We start from the raw sequence: 22,042 nt of genomic DNA on the forward strand, positions 1-22,042 counted from the left end.
GATTAAATCAAATGCATTATCCCAAATATGAAACTGACTGTCTGAAAAATAAGGAAAGTTGAACATTCTGAGTCAAGGCAAATAAATGTTTGAATACATATATTTAGAACTTATAAACAAAGTGCCCAACCATAGCTTAGAGTGTCACAGAAAATAAGATTTACTTACCCCAGGACACTCATCTACATGTTTGTAGAAAGCCAAACCAGTACTGAAACGAGAATCAGCAGAGGTAATGGTATATATAAGAGTATATCGTCGATCTGAAAAGGGAGGTAAGAGATGAATCTCTACGACCGATAACAGAGAACCTATGAAATAGACCCCGTAGAAGGAGATCACTGCGTTCAAATAGGCAATACTCTCCTCACATCCCTCTGACATTCACTGCACGCTGAGAGGAAAACCGGGCTACAACTTGCTGCGGAGCGCATATCAACGTAGAATCTAGCACAAACTTACTTCACCACCTCCATCGGAGGCAAAGTTTGTAAAACTGAATTGTGGGTGTGGTGAGGGGTGTATTTATAGGCATTTTGAGGTTTGGGAAACTTTGCCCCTCCTGGTAAGAATGTATATCCCATACGTCACTAGCTCATGGACTCTTGCTAATTACATGAAAGAAATAATTTTCCTTACATAAGATACGACCATCTGAAGGAAAAAAATAAATATTATTTGCTATAAGAATAATAGTATATTTAGCAGGAGTAGAGAGAGCCCCATTAACTTGGGGAATCTTTCCTCAAAACTGAAAACTAACTGCCGGCAAAGAATACAATTTAAAAACCTTAAAGAAGGACTAAAAGAAAATTCTCAGCCTATTCCATTCCCTAGTATCAGGGACTGGAAAAAAACCTCTGAAGAAACCACAGAAGATAAATAAGCAGAATTGAAAAGTTAGCTAGTTTTTAAAATCAAAATAACTAGTTACTTCAGTATCCAAAATAATCAACACCTTTTGAACAAAGAACAAATGTACTCTATTAAAAAATAAAAAAGTACATTTGTTAGTGTCAATATCTGATGAAGAAAAATTCTGAATGGGAAAAAACACCATCAGAGAAGGATAATTCATTATGTTGTTGGTCATTTGAAACTTCATCAACTAAAAAAAAAGTTTGAAAAAGACCTAAAAATTTTATTAGAAGGCGGGATGTCAGACAAAGCCTTTAAAATAGAATCAGAAAAATATTCTTATAAATTTCTAAGTATATCTTGCACATAAGATATAAAAAGAATAGCAATATATAAAGCATAAATACTAATGGATTCTGCATGTAAAAGATTATCATGATAACTTATTACAAATTATAGCTAAAGAAAAACATTCATAACATTAAAATAAATGAACTTAGCTTTGGTAGGACTGATATCAGTCAACAGGAATCCCTCAGCATTTCTTGATACAGGAACAGTGTTTGAATATCTTGCAATATGTAATAGAAAAAAACAACATATAAAGCAAAATTATCAAATTCCTTAAATGACAGTTTCAGGAATGGGAAAAAATGCAAAATAAACAAGCCTCTAGCAACCAGAAGCAAAAAATAATGAGACTTAAATATTGTGGAGACAACAATGACGCTCAAATTTTTTAGCGCCAAAAAAGCCACCCACATTATTTGGCGCCTAAAATAAGACTTAAATAATGTGAAAAAAGTGGAACAAGTATGACGCCCACATTATTGGCGCCAAGTACAACGCCCATATTTTTTGGCGCCAAGTATGACGCCACATCCTCTGACGCCGAAAACGACGCCCACATTTTTTGCGCAAAAAAACGTCTGAACACACATGCGTCAAAAAATTACGTAACTACGAACAAACTTCCGGCGTCAACTACGGCGCCGGAAATGACAATTTTGTGCCAAAAAAAGTTTGCGCCAAAAATGACGCAATAAATTGAAGCATTTTCTGCCCCCGCGAGCCTAACAGCCCGCAGGGAAAAAAGTCAATTGAAAATTTTCAAGGTAAGAAAAAAATATTTATTCATATGCATTATCCCAAATAATGAAACTGACAGTCTGAATGAAGGAATACTGATTATCCTGAATCATGGCAAATATAAGTTTAAACACATATATTTAGAACTTTACATATAAAGTGCCCAACCATAGCTTAGAGTGTCACAAATAAAATAAGACTTACTTACCCCAAGACACTCATCTACATAAAGTAGATAGCCAAACCAGTACTGAAACGAGAATCAGTAGAGGTAATGGTATATAAGAGTATATCGTCAATCTGAAAAGGGAGGTAGGAGAAGAAATCTCTACGACCGATAACAGAGGACCTATGAAATAGATCCCCTAGAGGAAGACCATTGTTTTCAAATAGGCAATACTCTCTTCACATCCCTCTGACATTCACTGCACTCTGAGAGGAAAACCGGGCTTCAGCCTGCTGCGAAGCGCATATCAACGTAGAATCTAGCACAAACTTACTTCACCACCTCCATGGGAGGCAAAGTTTGTAAAACTGAATTGTGGGTGTGGTGAGGGGTATATTTATAGGCATTTTGAGGTTTGGGAAACTTTGCCCCTCCTGGTAGGAATGTATATCCCATACGTCACTAGCTTATGGACTCTTGCTAATTACATGAAAGAAACACCGCAATACCCTGTTATCTGATTACAGATAGTAGGGCACCCAGAACCTTTGAAAAGATTCTTGGAGCTGTTGCTAGGCCAAATGGAAGAGCAACAAATTGGTAATGCTTGTCTAGAAAAGAGAATCTCAGAAACTGATAGTGTTCTGGATGAATCGGAATATGAAGGTATGCATCCTGCAAGTCTATTGTGGACATATAATGTCCTTGCTGAACAAAAGGCAGAATAGTCCTTATAGTCACCATCTTGAAAGTTGGTACTCTTACATAACGATTCAAAATTTTCAGATCCAGAACTGGTCTGAATAAATTTTCTTTCTTTGGTACAATGAATAGGTTTGAATAAAACCCCAAACCTTGTTCCTGAGGAGGAACTGGCATGATTACCCCTGAAGACTCCAGGTCTGAAATACACTTCAGAAAAGCCTGAGCTTTTACTGGATTTACAGGGATACGTGAGAGAAAAAATCTTCTCACAGGAGGTCTTACTCTGAATCCTATTCGATACCCTTGAGAGACAATGCTCTGAATCCAATGATTTTGGACAGATTTTATCCAAAAATCCTTGAAAAACCTTAATCTGCCCCCTACCAGCTGAGCAGGAATGAGGGCCGCACCTTCATGCGGACTTAGGGGCTGACTTTGGTTTCCTAAATGGCTTGGATTTATTCCAATTTGAGGAAGGCTTCCAATTGGAAGCAGATTCCTTGGGGGGAGGATTAAGTTTTTGTTCCTTATTCTGATGAAAGGAACGAAATCGGTTAGAAGCCTTAGATTTACCCTTAGGTTTTTTATCCTGAGGCAGAAAAACTCCTTTTCCCCCAGTGATAGTTGAAATAATAGAATCCAACTGAGAACCAAATAAATTATTACCTTGGAAAGAAAGAGATAGTAAGCTAGATTTAGATGTCATATCAGCATTCCAAGATTTAAGCCACAAAGCTCTTCTAGCTAATACAGCTAAAGACATGGATCTAACATCAATTTTGATAATATCAAAAATGGCATCACAAATAAAATGATTAGCATGCTGCAGTAAGCGAATAATGCTAGATATGTCAGAATCCAATTCATGTTGCGCTAAATTCTCCAACCAGAAAGTTGATGCAGCCGCAACATCAGCCAAAGAAATAGCAGGTCTGAGAAGATGACCTGAATATAAATAGGCCTTCCTTAGATAGGATTCAAGCTTCCTATCTAAAGGATCCTTAAAGGAAGTACTATCTTCCATAGGAATAGTGGTATGTTTAGCAAGAGTAGAAATAGCCCCATCAACTTTGGGGATTTTTTCCCAAAACCCTTTAGATTTTGCTGGTAAAGGATACAATTTTTTAAACCTTGAAGAAGGAATAAAAGAAGTACCTGGCTTATTCCATTCCTTAGAAATCGTATCAGAAATAGCCTCAGGAATAGGAAAAACCCCTGGAGAAACCACAGGAGGTTTAAAAACAGCATTTAAACATTTATTAGACTAAACGTCAATAGGACTGGTTACCTCAATATCCAAAGTAATTAACACTTCTTTTGATAAAGAACGCATATACTCTATTTTAAATAAATAAGTAGATTTGTCAATGTCTGAGGAGGGTCTTCTGAATCATATAGATCTTCATCAGAAGAGGATAAATTATTATGTTGTTGGTCATTTGAAATTTCATCAGCTAAATGAGAAGTTTTAAAATACCTTTTACGTTTATTAGAAGGTGGAAATGCAGACAAAGCCTTCAGAATAGAATCAGAAACAAATTCTTTAAAATTTACAGGTATATCAAGCACATTAGAAGTTGAAGGAACTGCAACTGGCAATGTACTATTACTGATGGAAACACTATCTGCATGTAAAAGTTTATCATGACATTCGGTGGAAAAATTTCTACAATTTTACAACAAATGCACTTAGCTTTGGTAGAACCGATGTCAGACAGCAATGTTCCAGCAGAAACTTCTGAGACAGGATCAGATTGGGATATCTTGCACAATGTAAGAGAAAAAACAACATATAAAGCAAAATGATCTATTTCCTTATATGACCGTTTCAGGAATGGGAAAAAATGCATAAAAAAATAGCATAGGCCTCTGATAGAGAAAAAAAGCAAGAGGCAAACCTACAAGGGGTATTGAAATAATGAAAAAGTTTGGCGCCAAGTATGACGCACAACGTAACAGAAACTTTTTTTTGGTGCCAAAAAATAACCGGAAAGGACACACTCGCGTCACTGATGACGCCGCCGTGTGAAAAGTCTCGGCGTCACATATGACGCCAGAAATGACATAGTTGCGTCATAAACGTATTTTTTTCGCGCCAAAAATATTTTCGCACCAAAAATGACGCAATAAAGTTTAGCATTTGACGCAACCGCGGGCCTAATACCCGCAAAGTAGTCAATTTGAAAAAAGACTAAGCCCCAGGTAAGAAATACATTTCTTAAAATGTTTATATTCCCAAATATGAAACTGACAGTCTGCAGAAGGAAATACATGAACCTGACTCATGGCAACTATAAGTACAATACATATATTTAGAACTTTATATAAATGCATAAAGTGCCAAACCATAGCTGAGAGTGTCTTAAGTAATGAAAACATACTTACCAAAAGACACCCATCCACATATAGCAGATAGCCAAACCAGTACTAAAACAGTTATTAGTAGAGGTAATGGTAAATTGAGAGTATATCGTTGATCTCAAAAGGGGAGGTAGGAGATGAATCTCTACGACCGATAACAGAGAACTTATGAAATAGACCCCCGTTAGGGAAATCATCGTATTCAAATAAGTGATACTCCCTTCACGTCCCTCTGACATTCGCTGTACTCTGAGAGGAATCGGGCTTCAACAATGCTGAGAAGCTCATATCAACGTAGAAATCTTAGCACAAACTTACTTCACCACCTCCATAGGAGGCAAAGTTTGTAAAACTGAATTGTGGGTGTGGTGAGGGGTGTATTTATAGGCATTTTGAGGTTTGGGAAACTTTGCCCCTCCTGGTAGGATTGTATATCCCATATGTCACTAGCTCATGGACTCTTGCCAATTACATGAAAGAAAGGGTGGGCATCATGGACTCTCTTGCCAATATGAAAGAAATGAATTTATCAGGTAAGTTCTTACATAAATTATGTTTTCTTTCATGTAATTGGCAAGAGTCCATGAGCTAGTGATGTATGGGATAGAAAATACCCAAGATGTGGAACTTCCACGCAAGAGTCACTAGAGAGGGAGGGATAAAAATAAAGACAGCCAATTCCGCTGAAAAATCAATTCACAACCCAAATCAAAAGTTTTAATCTTTATAATGAAAAAAACTGAAAATATAAGCAGAAGAATCAAACTGAAACAGCTGCCTGAAGAACTTTTCTACCAAAAACTGCTTCTGAAGAAGAGAAAAAATCAAAATGGTAGAATTTAACAAAAGTATGCAAAGAAGACCAAGTTGCTGCTTTGCAAATCTGATCAACAGAAGCTTCATTCTTTAAAGCCCAGGAAGTAGAAACTGACCTAATAGAATGAGCCGTAATCCTCTGAGGCGGGGATTTACCCGACTCCAAATAAGCATGATGAATCAAAAGCTTTAACCAAGACGCTAAAGAAAGGGCAGAAGCCTTCTGACCTTTCCTAGAACCAGAAAAGATAACAAATAGACTAGAAGTCTTTCTGAAATCTTTAGTAGCTTCAACATAATATTTCAAAGCTCTTACCACGTTCAAAGAATGTAAAGATCTTTCCAAAGAATTCTTAAGATTAGGACACAAAGAAGGGACAACAATTTCTCTACTAATGTTGTTCGAATTCACAACTTTAGGTAAAAATTTAAATGAAGTCCGCAAAACCACCTTATCCTAATGAAAAATCAGAAAAGGAGACTCACAAGAAAGAGCAGATAATTCAGAAACTCTTCTAGCAGAAGAGATGGCCAAAAGAAACAATACTTTCCAAGAAAGTAATTTAATGTCCAGAGAATGCATAGGCTCAAACGGAGGAGCCGGTAAAGCCCTCAAAACCAAATTAAGACTCCATGGAGGAGAAATTGGCTTAATGACAGGCTTCATACGAACCAAAGCCTGTACAAAACAATGAATATCAGGAATATTAGCAATTTTTCTGTGAAAAAGAACAAAAAGAGCATAAATTTGTCCTTTCAAAGAACTTGCAGACAAACCCTTATCCAAACCATCCTGAAGAAACTGTAAAATTCTAGGAATTCTAAAAGAATGCCAAGAGAATTTATGAGAACACCATGAAATGTAAGTCTTCCAAACTCGGTAATAAATCTTTCTAGACACAGATTTGCGAGCCTGCAACATAGTATTAACCACTGAGTCAGAGAAACCTCTATGACTAAGCAATAAACGTTCAATCTCCATACCTTCAAATTTAATGATTTGAGATCCTGATGGAAAAATGGACCTTGAGATAGAAGGTCTGGCCTTAACGGAAGTGGCCAAGGTTGGCAACTGGACATCCGAACAAGATCGGTATACCAAAACCTGTGAGGCCATGCTGGAGCCACCAGCAGTACAAATGAACGCTCCATTATGATTTTGGAAATCACTCTTGGAAGAAGAACTAGAGGCGGAAACATATAAGCAGGTTGGTCATTCCAAGGAAGTGACAACGCATCCACTGCTTCCTCCTGAGGATCCCTGGACCTGGACAGATACCTGGGAAGTTTCTTGTTTAGATGAGAAGCCATCAGATCTATTTCTGGAAGCCCCCACATCTGAACAATCTGAAGAAACACATCTGGGTGAAGAGACCATTTTCCCGGATGTAAAGTCTGGCAACTGAGATAATCCGCTTCCCAATTGTCTATACCTGGGATGTGGACCGCAGAGATTAGACAGGAGCTGGATTCCGCCCATGCAAGTATCCGAGATACTTCTTTCATAGCCTGAGGACTGTGAGTCCCACCTTGATGATTGACATACGCCACAGTTGTGACATTGTCTGTCTGAAAACAAATAAACGGTTCTCTCTTTAGAAGAAGCCAAAACGGAAGAGCTCTGAGAATCGCACGGAGTTCTAAAATATTGATTGGTAATCTCGCCTCTTGAGATTTCCAAACCCCCTGCGCTGTCAGAGATCCCCAGACAGCTCCCCAACCTGAAAGACACGCATCTGTTGTGATCAGAGTCCAGGTTGGACGAACAAAAGAGGCCCCTTGAACTAGACAATGGTAATCTAACCACCAAGTCAGAGATAGTCGAACATTGGGATTTAAGGATATTAATTGTGATATCTTTGTATAATCCCTGCACCATTGGCTCAGCATACAAAGCTGATGAGGTCTCATGTGAAAACGAGCAAAGGGGATCGCGTCCAATGCTGCAGTCATGAGACCTAAAACCTCCATGCACATAGCTATGACTGAGACTGAAGGTTCCGACAAGCTGAAACCAATTTCAGATGTCTTTTGTCTGTTAGAGACAAAGTCATGGATACTGAATCTATTTGGAATCCTAAAAAGGTTACCCTTGTCTGAGGAATCAAGGAACTTTTTGGTAAATTGATCCTCCAACCATGACTTTGAAGAAACAACACTAGTTGATTTGTGTGAGATTCTGCAGAATGTAAAGACTGAGCAAGCACCAAGATATCGTCCAAATAAGGAAACACTGCAATACCCCACTCTCTGATTACAGAGAGTAGGGCACCGAGAACCTTTGAAAAGATCCTTGGAGCTGTTGCTAGGCCAAAAGGAAGAGCAACAAATTGGTAATGCTTGTCTAGAAAAGAGAATCTCAGGAACTGATAGTGATCTGGATGAATCAGAATATGAAGATATGCATATCCTGTAAGTCTATTGTGGACATATAATGCCCTTACTGAACAAAAGGCAGAATAGTCCTTATAGTCACCATTTTGAATGTTAGTATTCTTACATAACGATTCAAAATTTTTAGATCCAGAACTGGTCTGAAAGAATTCTTTCTTTGGAACAATGAACAGATTTGAATAAAACCCCAGACCCCGTTCCCGGAAAGGGAACTGGCACAATTACCCCAGATAACTCCAGGTCTGAAACAAACTTCAGGAAAGCCTGAGCCTTTACTGGGTTCACTTGAATGCGTGAGAGAAAGAAACTTCTCACAGGCGGTCTTACCTTGAAACCTATTCTGTACCCTTGAGAAACAATGTTCTGGATCCAATGATTTTGGATTGAATTGATCCAAACATCTTTGAAAAATCTTAGTCTGCCCCCTACCAGCTGTGCTGGAATGAGGGCCGCACCTTCATGCGGACTTGGGGGCTGATTTTGATTTTCTAAAAGGCTTGGATTCATTCCAGACTGGAGAAGGCTTCCAATTGGAAACCGTTCCTTTAGGGGAAGGGTCAGGTTTCTGTTCCTTATTCTGACGAACGGAACGAAAACGGTTAGCAGCCCTAAATTTACCCTTAGATTTTTTATCCTGAGGCAAAAAGGCTACCTTCCCCCACTGACAGTTGAAATAATAGAATCCAACTGAGAACCAAATAATTTATTACCTTGGAAAGAAAGAGATAGCAACGTTGACTTAGAAGTCATATCCGCATTCCAAGATTTAAGCCATAAAGCTCTTCTAGCTACAAAAGCTAAAGACATATACCTGACATCAATTCTAATGATATCAAAAATGGCATCACAAATGAAATTATTAGCATGTTGAATTAGCTTAACAATGCTATACACATTAGGATCTGGTACTTGCGCTAAAGTTTCCAACCAAAAAGTTGAAGCCGCAGCAACATCAGCCAAAGAAATAGCAGGCCTAAGAAGATAACCTGAACATAAATAAGCCTTCCTTAGATAAGACTCAAGCTTCCTATCTAAAGGATCTTTAAAAGAAGTACTATCTGCCGTAGGAATAGTAGTACGCTTAGCAAGAGTAGAGATAGCCCCATCAACTTTGGGGATGTTTTCCCAAAGCTCCAATCTATCAGTCAGCAAAGGGTACAGTTTCTTAAACCTTGGAGAAGGAGTAAATGAAGTACCCAGACTATTCCATTCCCTAGAAATTACATCTGAAATAGCATCAGGAACTGGAAAAACCTCTGGAATAACTACATGAGGTTTAAAAAACGAATTTAAACGTTTACTGGTTTTAATATCAAGAGGACTAGTCTCCTCCATATCTAATGCAATCAACACCTCTTTTAATAAATAACGAATATACTCCATTTTAAATAAATATGAAGTCTTGTCAGTGTCAATATCTGAGGCAGAATCTTCTGAACCAGATAGATCCTCATCAGAGATAGTTAAATCAGAATGCTGTCGGTCATTTAAAAATTCTTCGAATTTATGAGAAGTTTTAAAAGACCTTTTACGTTTATTAGAAGGTGAAATAACAGACAGGGCCTTCTGAATAGAATTATAAACAAATTCTCTCACATTAACAGGAAAATCCTGAACATTAGATGTTGAAGGAACAACAACAGGTAATGGATTACTACTAATGGAAATAATGTCTGCTTTTGAAAGTTTATCATGACAACTACAGCCGGAGGAACAGTTACCACAAGTTTACAACAAATGCACTTGGCTTTGGTAGAACCGACATCAGGCAGCAGCATTCCAGAAGTAGATTCTGAGACAGGGTCAGTTTGGGACATCTTGCAATATGTAAATAGAAAAAAACAACATATAAAGCAAAATTATCAATTTCCTTATATGACAGATTCAGGAATGGGGAAAAATTCAAACAGAATAAGCTTCTGAAAACCAGAAGCAAAAAGAAAAAATGACTTAAATAATGTCAAAAAATCTGGCGCCAAGTATGACGCCCACAATTGACAAAATATTTTTTGGCGCCAAAAACGTCTGCAACAAACACGAGCGTCGTAGATGACGCAACTATGTGAAAACTCTCGGCGCCAACTAAGACGCCGGAAATGACGTCATAACGTCAACAAATTTAATTCTCGGCAAAAAAGTCTCGCGCCAACAATGACGCAATAAATTATAGAATTTTGAGCTCCCGCAAGCCTAAGCAATTTAGAAAGAAAGACAATTTGAAAAATTTTCAGGTAAATAAATAAAAATGTATTCATATGCATTTCCCAAAAATGAAACTGACAGTCTGTAAAAAGGAAATATACTGATTAACCTGAAACATGGCAAATATAAGTATAAAAACATATATTTAGAACTTTACATATAAAGTGCCAAACCATAGCTGAGAGTGTCTTAAATAAAAGAAAACATACCAAAAGACACTCATCTACAGATAGCCAAACCAGTACTGAAACGAGAATCAGTAGAGGTAATGGTATATAAGAGTATATCGTCGATCTGAAAAGGGAGGTAGTAGAAGAATCTCTACGACCGATAACAGAGAACCTATGAAATAAATCCCCGTTAGGATGACCATTGCATTCAATAGGTAATACTCCCTTCACATCCCTCTGTCATTCACTGTACTCTGAGAGGAAACCGGGCTTCAGCATGCTGAGAAGCGCATATCAATGTAGAAATCTAGCACAAACTTACTTCACCACCTCTATAGAAGGCAAAGTTTGTAAAACTGAATTGTGGGTGTGGTGGGGGGTGTATTTATAGGCATTTTGAGGTTTGGGAAACTTTGCCCCTCCTGGTAGGAATGTATATCCCATACGTCACTAGCTCATGGACTCTTGCCAATTACATGAAAGAAAAAGTAATTAAACGGACAGTCAACACCAGAATTGTTGTTGTTTTAAAAGATAGATAATCCCTTTTATTACCCATTCCCCAGTTTTGCATAAACAACACAGTTATATTAATATAATTTTAACCTCTGTGATTACCTTGCATCTAAGCATCTTCTGACAGCCCCCTGATCACATGACATTTTATTTATTATCTATTGACTTTCATTTTAGCCAATTAGTGGAGTGTCTGCCACAATCCACGGGCGTGCTCACAATGTTATCTATAGGGTTTACCTGAACTAGCTCTCCCCTGCTGTGAAAAGCAAATACAAAAGCATGTGATTAGAGGCGGCCTTCAAGGGCTTAGAAATTATCATATGAGCCTTCCTAGGTCTAACTTTCAACTAAGAATACCAAAAGAACAAAGCAAAATTGGTGATAAAAGTAAATTGGAAAGCTGTTTAAAATTACATGCCCTATTTGAAACATGAAAGTTTTTTTTGGACTTGACTGTCCCTTTAAGTTTACATAAATTAAAGCATAGCCTACTAAACCTAGTAGTAGCTAAGCCGCAGAAAATATTCTCATAATACAATCAACAATTCCAAGTAAGGGCTCTTTAAATAATGTAAATGTAATATGTAGATAGACTCCAGTGACTTTGGCAAAGTAAAGCACAATAATGTGAAGGATGAATAATTATAAGGCCTTTTTACATCTTATTAGTTAGTGATATATGCTTCTCCTATTGAATGCAAGTCAAATCTCCCGTAAAAGTCCAACCTGCCTCCCAAAAATAAACCCAACACGTAAAACCCCTATATCCACCATCAAACTCACATCAGAACTAATAATAAAAGTATAAACCCCTAAACCAACAACCCCCCACAATGCAATATGCCTAATTAAACTATTAACCCCTAATCCGCCATTCACCCACATTGTGATCTACCTAATAAATGTATTAACCCCTAAATTTGCCAACCCCAACATCGCAAAAAAACCTAATAAATGTATTAACCCCTAATCCGCCATTCACCCACATCGCAAAGTCCCTATTAAAACTATTATCCCCTAATCCGCCATTAACCCTCATCGCAACAAACCTTATAAATCTATTAACCCCTAATCCACCAAACCAACAACGCAATAATCCTAATAAAACTATTAACCCCTAAACCACCAAAGGGCCTTTTGTAGGGCATTGCCCTAAGTTAAACAGCTCTTTTACCTTTAAAAAAAACCCTTCTAACAGTAAAACCCCCCAAAATAAAAAAAACTAACACAAAAAAATCCTAAACTACCCATTCAGCTCTTTTTCAAAGGCCCATTAAATCCCTAATTTAAGAAAAATCAAACTCCCCCAAAAAATTCAAAAAAAGCCTGTCTAACCTCCAGATAGGTACTCAAGGTTACTGAAGTCCGTTGGCGATCTTCTTCCTAGCGGCAATATCTTCTATCTTCTTCCAGGAACAAGCCGGCACAGAGTGCAGAACTGAAGACTGGCGGTAGAACTGAAGACCGGCGACCGCAGAGATCCTCTTTGTACGATCACCGCTGCACACTGAGGATTGAATTCAAGATACGCGTTTAAATATGGGGTACCTTGAATTCCTATTGGCTGATTTGAGTCTTCAAATTAGCCTATAGGATGAGAGCTACTGAAATCCTATTGACCCAGCCAATAGGATTTCAGTAGCTCTGATTTGAATTTGAAGACTCAAATTGGCAATAGGAATTCAAGGTACCCCATATTTAAATGCGTACCTTGAATTCAATCTTCAGTGTGCGGCAGTGATCGTACGAAGAGGATCTCCACTCTTCATGGTCGCCGGTCTTCAGTTCTGCCGTCGCCGGCTTGTTCCAGGAAGAAGATAGAATATATCGCCGCTTGGAAGAAGACTTCACCGCCGGACTTCAGGAACCGTGAGTACCGATCTGGAGGTTAGACTTAAGCTTTTTTTTTTATTTTTTGGGGGTTTGTTTTCTTTTAGATTAGGGATTTAATGGGCCTTTGAAAAAGAGATGAATGCCCTTTTAAGGGCAGTAAAAGAGCTGAATGCCCTTTAGTGGCAATGGGTAGTCTAGGATATTTTAGTGTTAGTTTTTTTTATTTTGGGGGGTTTGGTGGGTGAGGGGTTTTTCTGTTAGAGGGGGGACTTAGTATTTTTAAGGAAAAAGAGCTGTTTAACTTAGGGCAATGCCCTACAAAAGGCCCTTTTAAGCCCTGGCATACTCCTCTGACACGGTTCCTACGCAGATGTTCCCGTACTGCTGAGCGGCACTGGAGAAAATCTCGGAGTTCAGCTGATTTCCTTCATTACAAGTTCATTTTGAACTCCTACTATTCTGCCCTTAATCTCTATAAGCAACATTACTTCTCTACTCTTATCTCTACTCTTTCTTCAAACCCAAAACGTCTGTTCTCCACTTTTAATACTCTTCTCTGTCTACCCCCACCTCCTAATACAACTTCTCTGTCAGCTCAAGACTTTGCCAGCCACTTCAATAACAAAATCGACTCCATCAGAAACAAAATCAGCTCTCAACATACTTCCATTCTCTCACCCCGTCAAACGCTCGCAATCAACCACAACCCACAAAGCCATAAATTTAGCTCTTTCTCCCCTGTTACTGAGGAAGAAGTTTCGGCACTTATACTGAGCTCTCACCTCACTACCTGTCCCCTTGACCATATCCCCTCACAGCTACTCCCATCCCTCTCTTCTACCCTTACCCCTATACTCACACACACTTTCAACCTCTCCCTCAGCACCGGCATATTTTCCTCATCTCTGAAACATGCACTGGTCACACGTATCCTAAAAAAACCTTCTCTTGATCCAAACTCCCCATCCGCCCTATTTCCCTACTTCCTCTTGCCTCAAAGCTTCTCAAAAAGCTAGTATATGCATGCTTATCCCATACATTATACTCCCTCCTCGACCCACTGTAATCTGGATTTCGTCCCCATCACTCTACAGAGACAGCAATCATTAAGGTTACCAACGACCTACTTACAGCAAAATCAAAAGGCCACTTCTTTCTGCTTATCCTCCTTGATCTGTCCGCAGCCTTTGATACTGTTGACCACCCTCTTTTGCTCCAAACCCTCTAATCCCGTCATTTGTGACACAACCCTCTCATGGTTCTCTTCCTACCTGTCAAACCGTACCTTTAGTGTAGCCTTATCTGGGGCCTCCTCTGCACCGTCACCACTTTCTGTTGGGGTACCGCAAGGCTATGTCCTTGGCCCCCTTCTCTTCTCAATCTACACGTTATCATTAGGTTCCCTAATAAAGTCCCACTGGTTCCAATATCATTTGTATGCCGACTGTCTTTCTCACATCTCTTCCTGGATGTCCTCTTACTACCTCAAGCTAAATCTCTCCAAAACTGAACTCCTTATTTCCCCCCTTCTTCCAAAATCTCCACCCCCAATCTCTCTATAACTGTCAAACTTCATCATTACCCCTACCCCGCAGGCCCGATGTCTTGGGGTTACACTTGACTCAGATCTTTCTTTCACTCCTCACATTCAGTCCTTGGCTAAATACTGCCGCTTCCACCTTAAAACCATCTTTAAAATTAGACATTTCCTTACACAAGACACAACTAAGATTTTTTTTTTTTTTTTTTTTTTAATTTGAGGTTCATTTAAAGGTATACAACAGTGCATAAATAAATTCTTATGTCACATGAGATAAGATATCAGTGTTACAAGAAGTTCCGACAGTGGAAATTAAATTATAGAAAAACACAGAGCTAATAATATATAAACCATGTGAACATTATATTACTGGAGTGTCTGTCACCTAGGGATCTTCTAAATAGTACAATAGGGCCCTCTTGGACCCTCTAGCATTTATAACATTCTGACCTAGGAGACCTATGTATCTCATATGATAAACCTCATTTTTATAACACTTTATGTCTTGCATATCAAATAAACTTGAGATATTTTTCTTGTAACTTAATAGGCCACTATTAGACCTAACTAAAATATCAACTCAGGGTGGGAGAGAAAAATGATTTAATATGTTCAGCATGCAGGTAATGGTGAAAATCATGGTGAAGGTTGCGGCATAGGCAAGAAAAGCCACGTGTTTAGTTCTCCTTAACTAGGAGACACATTATGGGTTGGGGGGGGGAGGAGGTGGGTGTGTATATATATATATATATATATATATATATATATATATATAGTAGGTTATATGGTGTGAGAAGCATAGAACTGAGGAAGCGTTTTCAGCTTTGGCACTATCAGGATGTGGGATATAGAGAATGCAGGACCAGCCTGCATAAGTATGCATGTGAAATGCATAGATGAAAGGCTACATATAACAATGTATAGGTTCTGATGAGAGGCAAAAGTTTGGAGCTATCTGTAAGGATTAGTGAACATATCTAATAGAAAATATTAGGATTTCCCATCTAACTATTCAGTCTTTTTTCCATATATGATGTCTATGTCATCTATAGGGGTGCAGATGAGAAGGCCCAGGGGTCTCGGCCGCAGACACCTAAGCCTTAGGGGCAGTCAGAATGTCAGGGGACAGCATGACACATTTTATTTCAATCTTTAATGTCAATTAACTATAAAGGGTGTGTAAGGGAGTGTAAATGTGTGTATATATATATATATATATATATATATATATATATATATATATTTGTTCTATAGGCGGTCAGCTGGGTCCCAACCAACAGCCTTCATATGAAACCAATGCATTTATAAACAAGGCATGGTAAATACTATCATCTAACACCTTAGAAACAAGAGCTCGTCTAAAACACCCTTAACCCAGCAAGCTAGAAAATTATAAAATTGTACAGGACTGTAACCCTTCTGGATTTATACATGAATATATATGTCCCTCTTGTGCAAAGTCTGTTTGGAAGAGAAGAAACACATTTAATCAGCAGTGTGCTGCTGTCAGCTATTATGTAAAGGGATAGGATAGTTATAGCTATGGTAATGCAATATAGCCATATTTGGTATAGCACAGCTCATTTGGCAATAGCATAACACACAGAGTATCCACCCAAATAATATCATGTAGAAACAGACAATTTTATGAAGACATGATTAAACATCAGTTATACCCAGAGGTGCTCTAAAACCATTTGGTTCTGTAATATGTCCACTGTAAACGTCTGTTTGCATTGCAGGGTTCACATTGTCTGCAACTCTGAGGTTTTGTGGTGTGAATGACCCTAGAGATATCACGGCATTTTGTGTCAACAATCAGCATTTTAAATATTCATCCCGAATCACGGCAAACCGGATAGTGATGAGCACCTTCAGCATGTGTGTTACTCACAAGCTAGACAGGGTGGTATAGTAGTCTCTGTAGCTTACCCCCAGGGTCCCAAAGTCTCAGCGGAGAGTGAATTGCGCAGGGTATTACGCTAACTTGTAATGGAGTCTGTGTCCCACTGATAGAGGGTGAATCGGGAGCAAAACGTAAGTAGGTATTCTGCCGGGTTATTGCTCTCCATACTTGTGCAGGGCTCCGCTGACTTGCTTTTACGATCTGCTGCATTACTGCCGCCTCGATGTTAGATTCATCAGCGGTTATACCCAGAGAATGTCCTCCCTCCTGCATTTTTCCCCAGTGCTGAATGGCTTGATTAGTCTCCTTCTTTGCGTTAGCTTCCCGCTCTTCCTCCGATATACTGTAGGCAGGGGGTAGGCGCCGGGGCCCCATAGCACCACCCCCATCCTCATCAAGTGAGACATGCTTGGAAAGACCGGGGTGCTGGATCCGACAGCCGCCATTACTGTGTGGGGTTGCATACAACTTGTCTGCCAAGCTAGCGTGGTGGGTATCAAGTAAGCGCCTCAGTTCTTCCAAGAAGCAGGACGGAGTCTGCATATTGCAGGCTGAGTAGGGAACTTTGAGGAGAAACAAGTTTTCAGCTCTCTCAGAGCCAGATAGATAGCAGAAGGCCCGCAAATAAAAGAGATTGTCCACAAAATGGCGGCTCTCTCTCCCTGCTCCTTAGTGCAAGAGAGCGGCGGCGGGCTGGTACAGTCTTTCCGGGTCCATTAAAGATTATATCGATAAGATACCAGCTCTTGGGTTAATCCACAACCGTTTTGAATATATAAGGATAGTTGCAGAATGTGGAGGAACCCCTAAATTAGGATCCTGGGCCCGGGAGCTGCACCTGAACACGTCCGACCAGCTCTGCAGTTGGCTCCGCCCCCACATAACTAAGATTTTAATCCACTCTCTCATCCTTTCCCGCCTCCATTACTGCAACTCTGTCCTCTCTGGTCTCCCCAGCTGCCGCCTAGATCCTTTACAATCCATAATGAATGCCTCTGCCATGCTTATCTTCCTTACATGTTGCTCTTCATCTGCTGCACCTCTCTGCCAATCCTTTCACTGGCTTCCTCTTGCTTCTAGGATTAAACACACAATTGTCATTCTGACATACAAAGCCCTCAACTTCAAGCGCTCCCTAAAGACTCCCTCCCTAAAGACTCTACTGTTCAGGGATGCATACAACCTACGAGAGGGGTATCCGGAACACGGTCAAACTACTGGTCCGTGCAGGCATGCAAAAAAGTATATGTATATAAAGTCTCTGCTTCCTAAAGGGCCCAGAGTGCCGTAGCAGTGGCGGATCAAGCCGCAAATATACAGAGCAAGACACACGGAGGAGCAGGCACTACTAGTGGGTATAAAACATAAAATTTATTGAAAAAGTTAAAACATAACCCCCAGACAGGAGTGAAGATAAAAATAAGACAGGTTTTACGCGTTTCTCACACCCTAGTGGCGCTTCATCATAGACTAGTTAGGAACAGTGTCAGAGACCTATTTATACATAAGCTGTAAACAGGTTAACTCTTAATGTGCCAAAGGGAAAACATATGTGCAGTGAAAATTAAAAATGCAAAATTGTTGCAAACATAATAACAAGTGTGTTGTCCAAACCTAAAATACACAATATACAACATGTTTTTAATATCTAAAAAACATTGTTTTCTATACATGAAACCATAAATCACTTTTTTGCAAACAGATATTGAAATTTGGTTAAAGATGCAATTAAGGTTTATGTTAAATTGTTTAAATGTATGGAATATAATGCAAAGATGGAAATTATATAGCATCACAAAAAGCACAAATAAAATTCATGGAATTTCTCTATATAAAAAACACTATTATCAATCATTCATCAATGAAATAATCAATGTCAAATTCTCTATTCATTCCTAATGGCATTCTCATTTTTAATTTGAGAATCCAAAATAGTTATTTTCTGTTTAGTATTTTAACTCTATTGCCTCCTCTAGTGGGAACTTTAGCAAGGTCTATGACTTGAACCAATAAATTGGCTTTCTCCGTGAAGTGTATGCCATTAAAATGGTTAGCTATTGCTGAGTCCTTGACATAGTTTGTTATTATGTTTGCAACAATTTTGCATTTTTAATTTTCACTGCACATGTGTTTTCCCTTTGGCACAGTAAGAGTTAACCTGTTTTTACAGCTTATGTATAAATAGGTCTCTGATACTGTTCCTAATTAGTCTATGATGAAGCGCCACTTGGGGGTGCGAAACGCGTAAGACCTGTCTTATTTTTATCTTCACTCCTGTTTGGGGGTTATGTTTTAACTTTTTCAATAAATGTTATGTTTTATACCCACTTGTAGTGCCTACTCCTCCGTGTGTCTTGCTATGCATACAACCTACACTAACCTTTCTTCATACCGTTTCCTCTCCTCCATTGCTATCTCCTTAAACCCCCTTAGCATGTATGCCTAAGAGCCATGCTGTTTGTAGATCACCATCTTAAGAGCTACAACAGTGCAACTCTTGGCAGGGCCCTCTACCCGTATGATCCCTATAAATGTTTCCTTGTATTTCAACTATGTTTACAGCCCTGCGGAATCTGTTGGCGCTCTACAAATGACTAATAATAGGTAGTTTAGCATTAGATTAGGGGGTGTTTTTATTTTAGTTTTTTTTTTTCATAGGGAATAGATTTAATTTTTTTTTTTGATAATTTGGTTTATTATTTTATGTAATGTTAGAATTTTTTATTTTTTGTAATCTTAGATTAATTTAATCTTAGTTTTTTTATTTTTAAGTAATGTTAGCTTTTTTATTTTAATTGTTTGTAACTTAGTATTTTTTAATTTAGATAATTGGTGTTAATTTAGGGGGCATTAGGTTAGGGGGCTTAGTAATTTAATTAGTTATTTTCGTTGTGGAGGTTTGGCGAATTAGGGGTTCATAGATTTATTAGGTTTGTTGCGATGTGGGTTAATGGCGGATTAGGGGTTAATAGGTTAATTAGATGTTTTGCGATGAGGGGGTTGGCGGATTAGGGGTTAATATAGTTTGTTATTGCGGTGGGGGATAACGGTTGACAGGTAGATAGATATTGCACATGCGTTAGGTGTTAGTTATTTTCAGGAGGTAGATAGATATTGTGCATGTGTTAGGGGTTACGGTGCTCACATACTCAGCACAAGTCTTGCTGCTAATGCCTATGTGTTGCGAGGTGAAAATGGAGTAAAATGTCCTTGCGCTGAATATGTGATACCGATTTGCGACGCGGTTCTATGTTAGCTTATGGGAGAAAAACTTGCGGGCGAAGGGTGAAATATACACGCCACATTTATATGCGGTGCTGTATATGTGATACCAAAACCGCGTAAAAAAAACGGTGTCTTATTCCTGAGTGTAATCTCTATTTTGTGTTTAACCCCTTTGCGGGTGTTAAACACACAGTAGTATAGGGTCAATAGTCTTAAAATTACATGCTGTAACAAAATTAGAGCATGTCATTTTTGGACTATAATGGCTCTTTAATTCTGGGGCTTCCCTGGTCATACTGGGACAAGTGGCAAGACATATGACTGTCTTACAGGCACAATGGGACAGAGGTCAGAATTAGGGACTGTCCCTCTCAAATCAGGATAGTTGGGAGGTCTGGCCTAGGCAGCCTATAAAAATGTAGCTGTTGCTTAAGGGACTTAAAAAAAAAAACCTGGCCCTTAAACTGTCAATTTTTTATACATGCAGATTGTGTCTGACAGCTAGTGGAAATACTTACTGTCCAGATCATTAATGGACAAATGGCAACCCTATCCAATTATGCATTGTTTATTTCAGAAACATTAAAATGAAATTCATATTTTTCTGCTGAGAAAACCTTTGTCACCCAGATTTCTAATGATATGCTCCTCTTCAATATCTATGTTACCTAGGCAGTGGGACCTTTATACTTTTGTCACATCTAACTTTACATTGGGGAGGAGCAAGGTACTTGCGTCCCAAAATACAGACTGGTCTGATTACAGTATGGGGTTTAAGGTAAGTTTATGTTAGAATATTACATACTTTGATTTTAGTATACAATTTTTAACTATATCTAGTAAAAACTTTGCAAAATAGTTTATTTGTTTTCTTCTATTTTCAAGTAATTTAATTCCGGCCTTTCTAATTCTTTTTTAAAAGTTGGAAGTAAAGAATTTAGGTTGCTATATTCCTTACATCCTTGTGACCCTATTAAACCTATCCTTAAATTAGCCTCCGCAAAGAAGAAAACCTTAGGTTACAACATGAAGGTGTCCATTGCTTTATGGACACTAAAACATTTCTCCCCCCCCACCCCCAATATATAAACAACTAATATAATTAAAAATGTGTCTGCATATTATTTTCAGGTTATTTGCTTTGAATACATATACAGTATTTAATGCCCCCCTCATTTGAGAAGTGATATGTCATTTGAGCTTTTATTGATTCATTTTAGGCTTGGAACATTTCTGTTCATGAGAATTCTTCGAGATGGGCAGGATAGACGGTTCAATGGTGTTCGAGAAAACCCTGGAACCTTTTTTATTTACTGGACTATGCAAGGTAAGTGGTTTTATAAAAAAAAAACCAGTGCTTTTACAGTTCTGCAGGCAGATTTGTGTTCAAGTACAAGATGTTCTACTTGATTCTGATTCCTAAACCATAATCCATAGGCTTTGGAATGCTTGTAGACCTTGATTTGTATCTACAGCACCTGTAAACACTTTGATGTCCGTAATTGCACTTTTTGTGATCCCACAAATATGTATCTGCTTCAGAGCCTATACATTATGCAGTACAGTTTTTGAAAACTAGAACACAGAGTGTAAGATGATAGGGAGAGTATATCAGTTTGCAGAGTAGACCACACTTATGATCAAAAAAATGGTTCCAGTGTATTAAGGGATTATGTTCTGTTGCTTAGTTACTATTAGGTTTAGTAGGCTAACTACGGTTTAATTTATGTATACTAATGACTTTTCTCAGGCATTTGGATATTTGTGACACTACTGCCATCACTTATTCTGAATTTGGAAAAACATGACAAGCCACTGGGATTACGCGACTACTTTGGATGGTCTTTGTGGATAGTTGGCTTCCTTACTCAGGCAATAGCAGACCATCAAAAGCTGATATTTAAAAGTGACCCTGACAATGCAGTAAGTATGATTCAGGTGATATGGCACATTCCTTGGTAACCTGTCATAATGCATTTCTAAGGAATTATTTATACTCAATTAGTAGGGTTGCCAGGTGTCCAGTATACAGCTAGGTAGTCCAGTATTTCTGCAGGGTGTCCTGTAAATGCTTACTTTGTTTTTAAGTCTTCTTATAGGCAGCTGAATTTGAAAGGCTTTTTTAGTCCTCTAAGCATTACAAATATGTCCCAAAAGTGACAATGTGTATGTACTGCTCTTTTTGTTATTGGCAGCCAATGTGTGTTACATTGAGCCACTGGGGTAAAATCTGTGCTGTGTATTTAGTTTACTGTCAA

General features: G+C 38.5%; 1 protein-coding gene across 1 annotated transcript in view; it reads left to right on the forward strand.

Annotated features, from left to right (window-relative positions):
- LOC128654441 (uncharacterized) overlaps positions 1-22,042 on the forward strand; it is a 54,112-nt gene that overhangs the window by 28,246 nt on the left and 3,824 nt on the right. The window contains exons 2-4 of the mRNA XM_053708350.1: positions 20,457-20,562; positions 21,005-21,111; positions 21,535-21,707. Of these exons, the coding sequence (XP_053564325.1) occupies positions 20,457-20,562; positions 21,005-21,111; positions 21,535-21,707 (386 nt within the window). The remainder of the gene's footprint in view (positions 1-20,456; positions 20,563-21,004; positions 21,112-21,534; positions 21,708-22,042) is intronic.

The sequence above is a fragment of the Bombina bombina genome, chromosome 3, assembly GCF_027579735.1.
Source record: "Bombina bombina isolate aBomBom1 chromosome 3, aBomBom1.pri, whole genome shotgun sequence".
NCBI classification, from domain to species: Eukaryota; Metazoa; Chordata; class Amphibia; order Anura; family Bombinatoridae; genus Bombina; species Bombina bombina.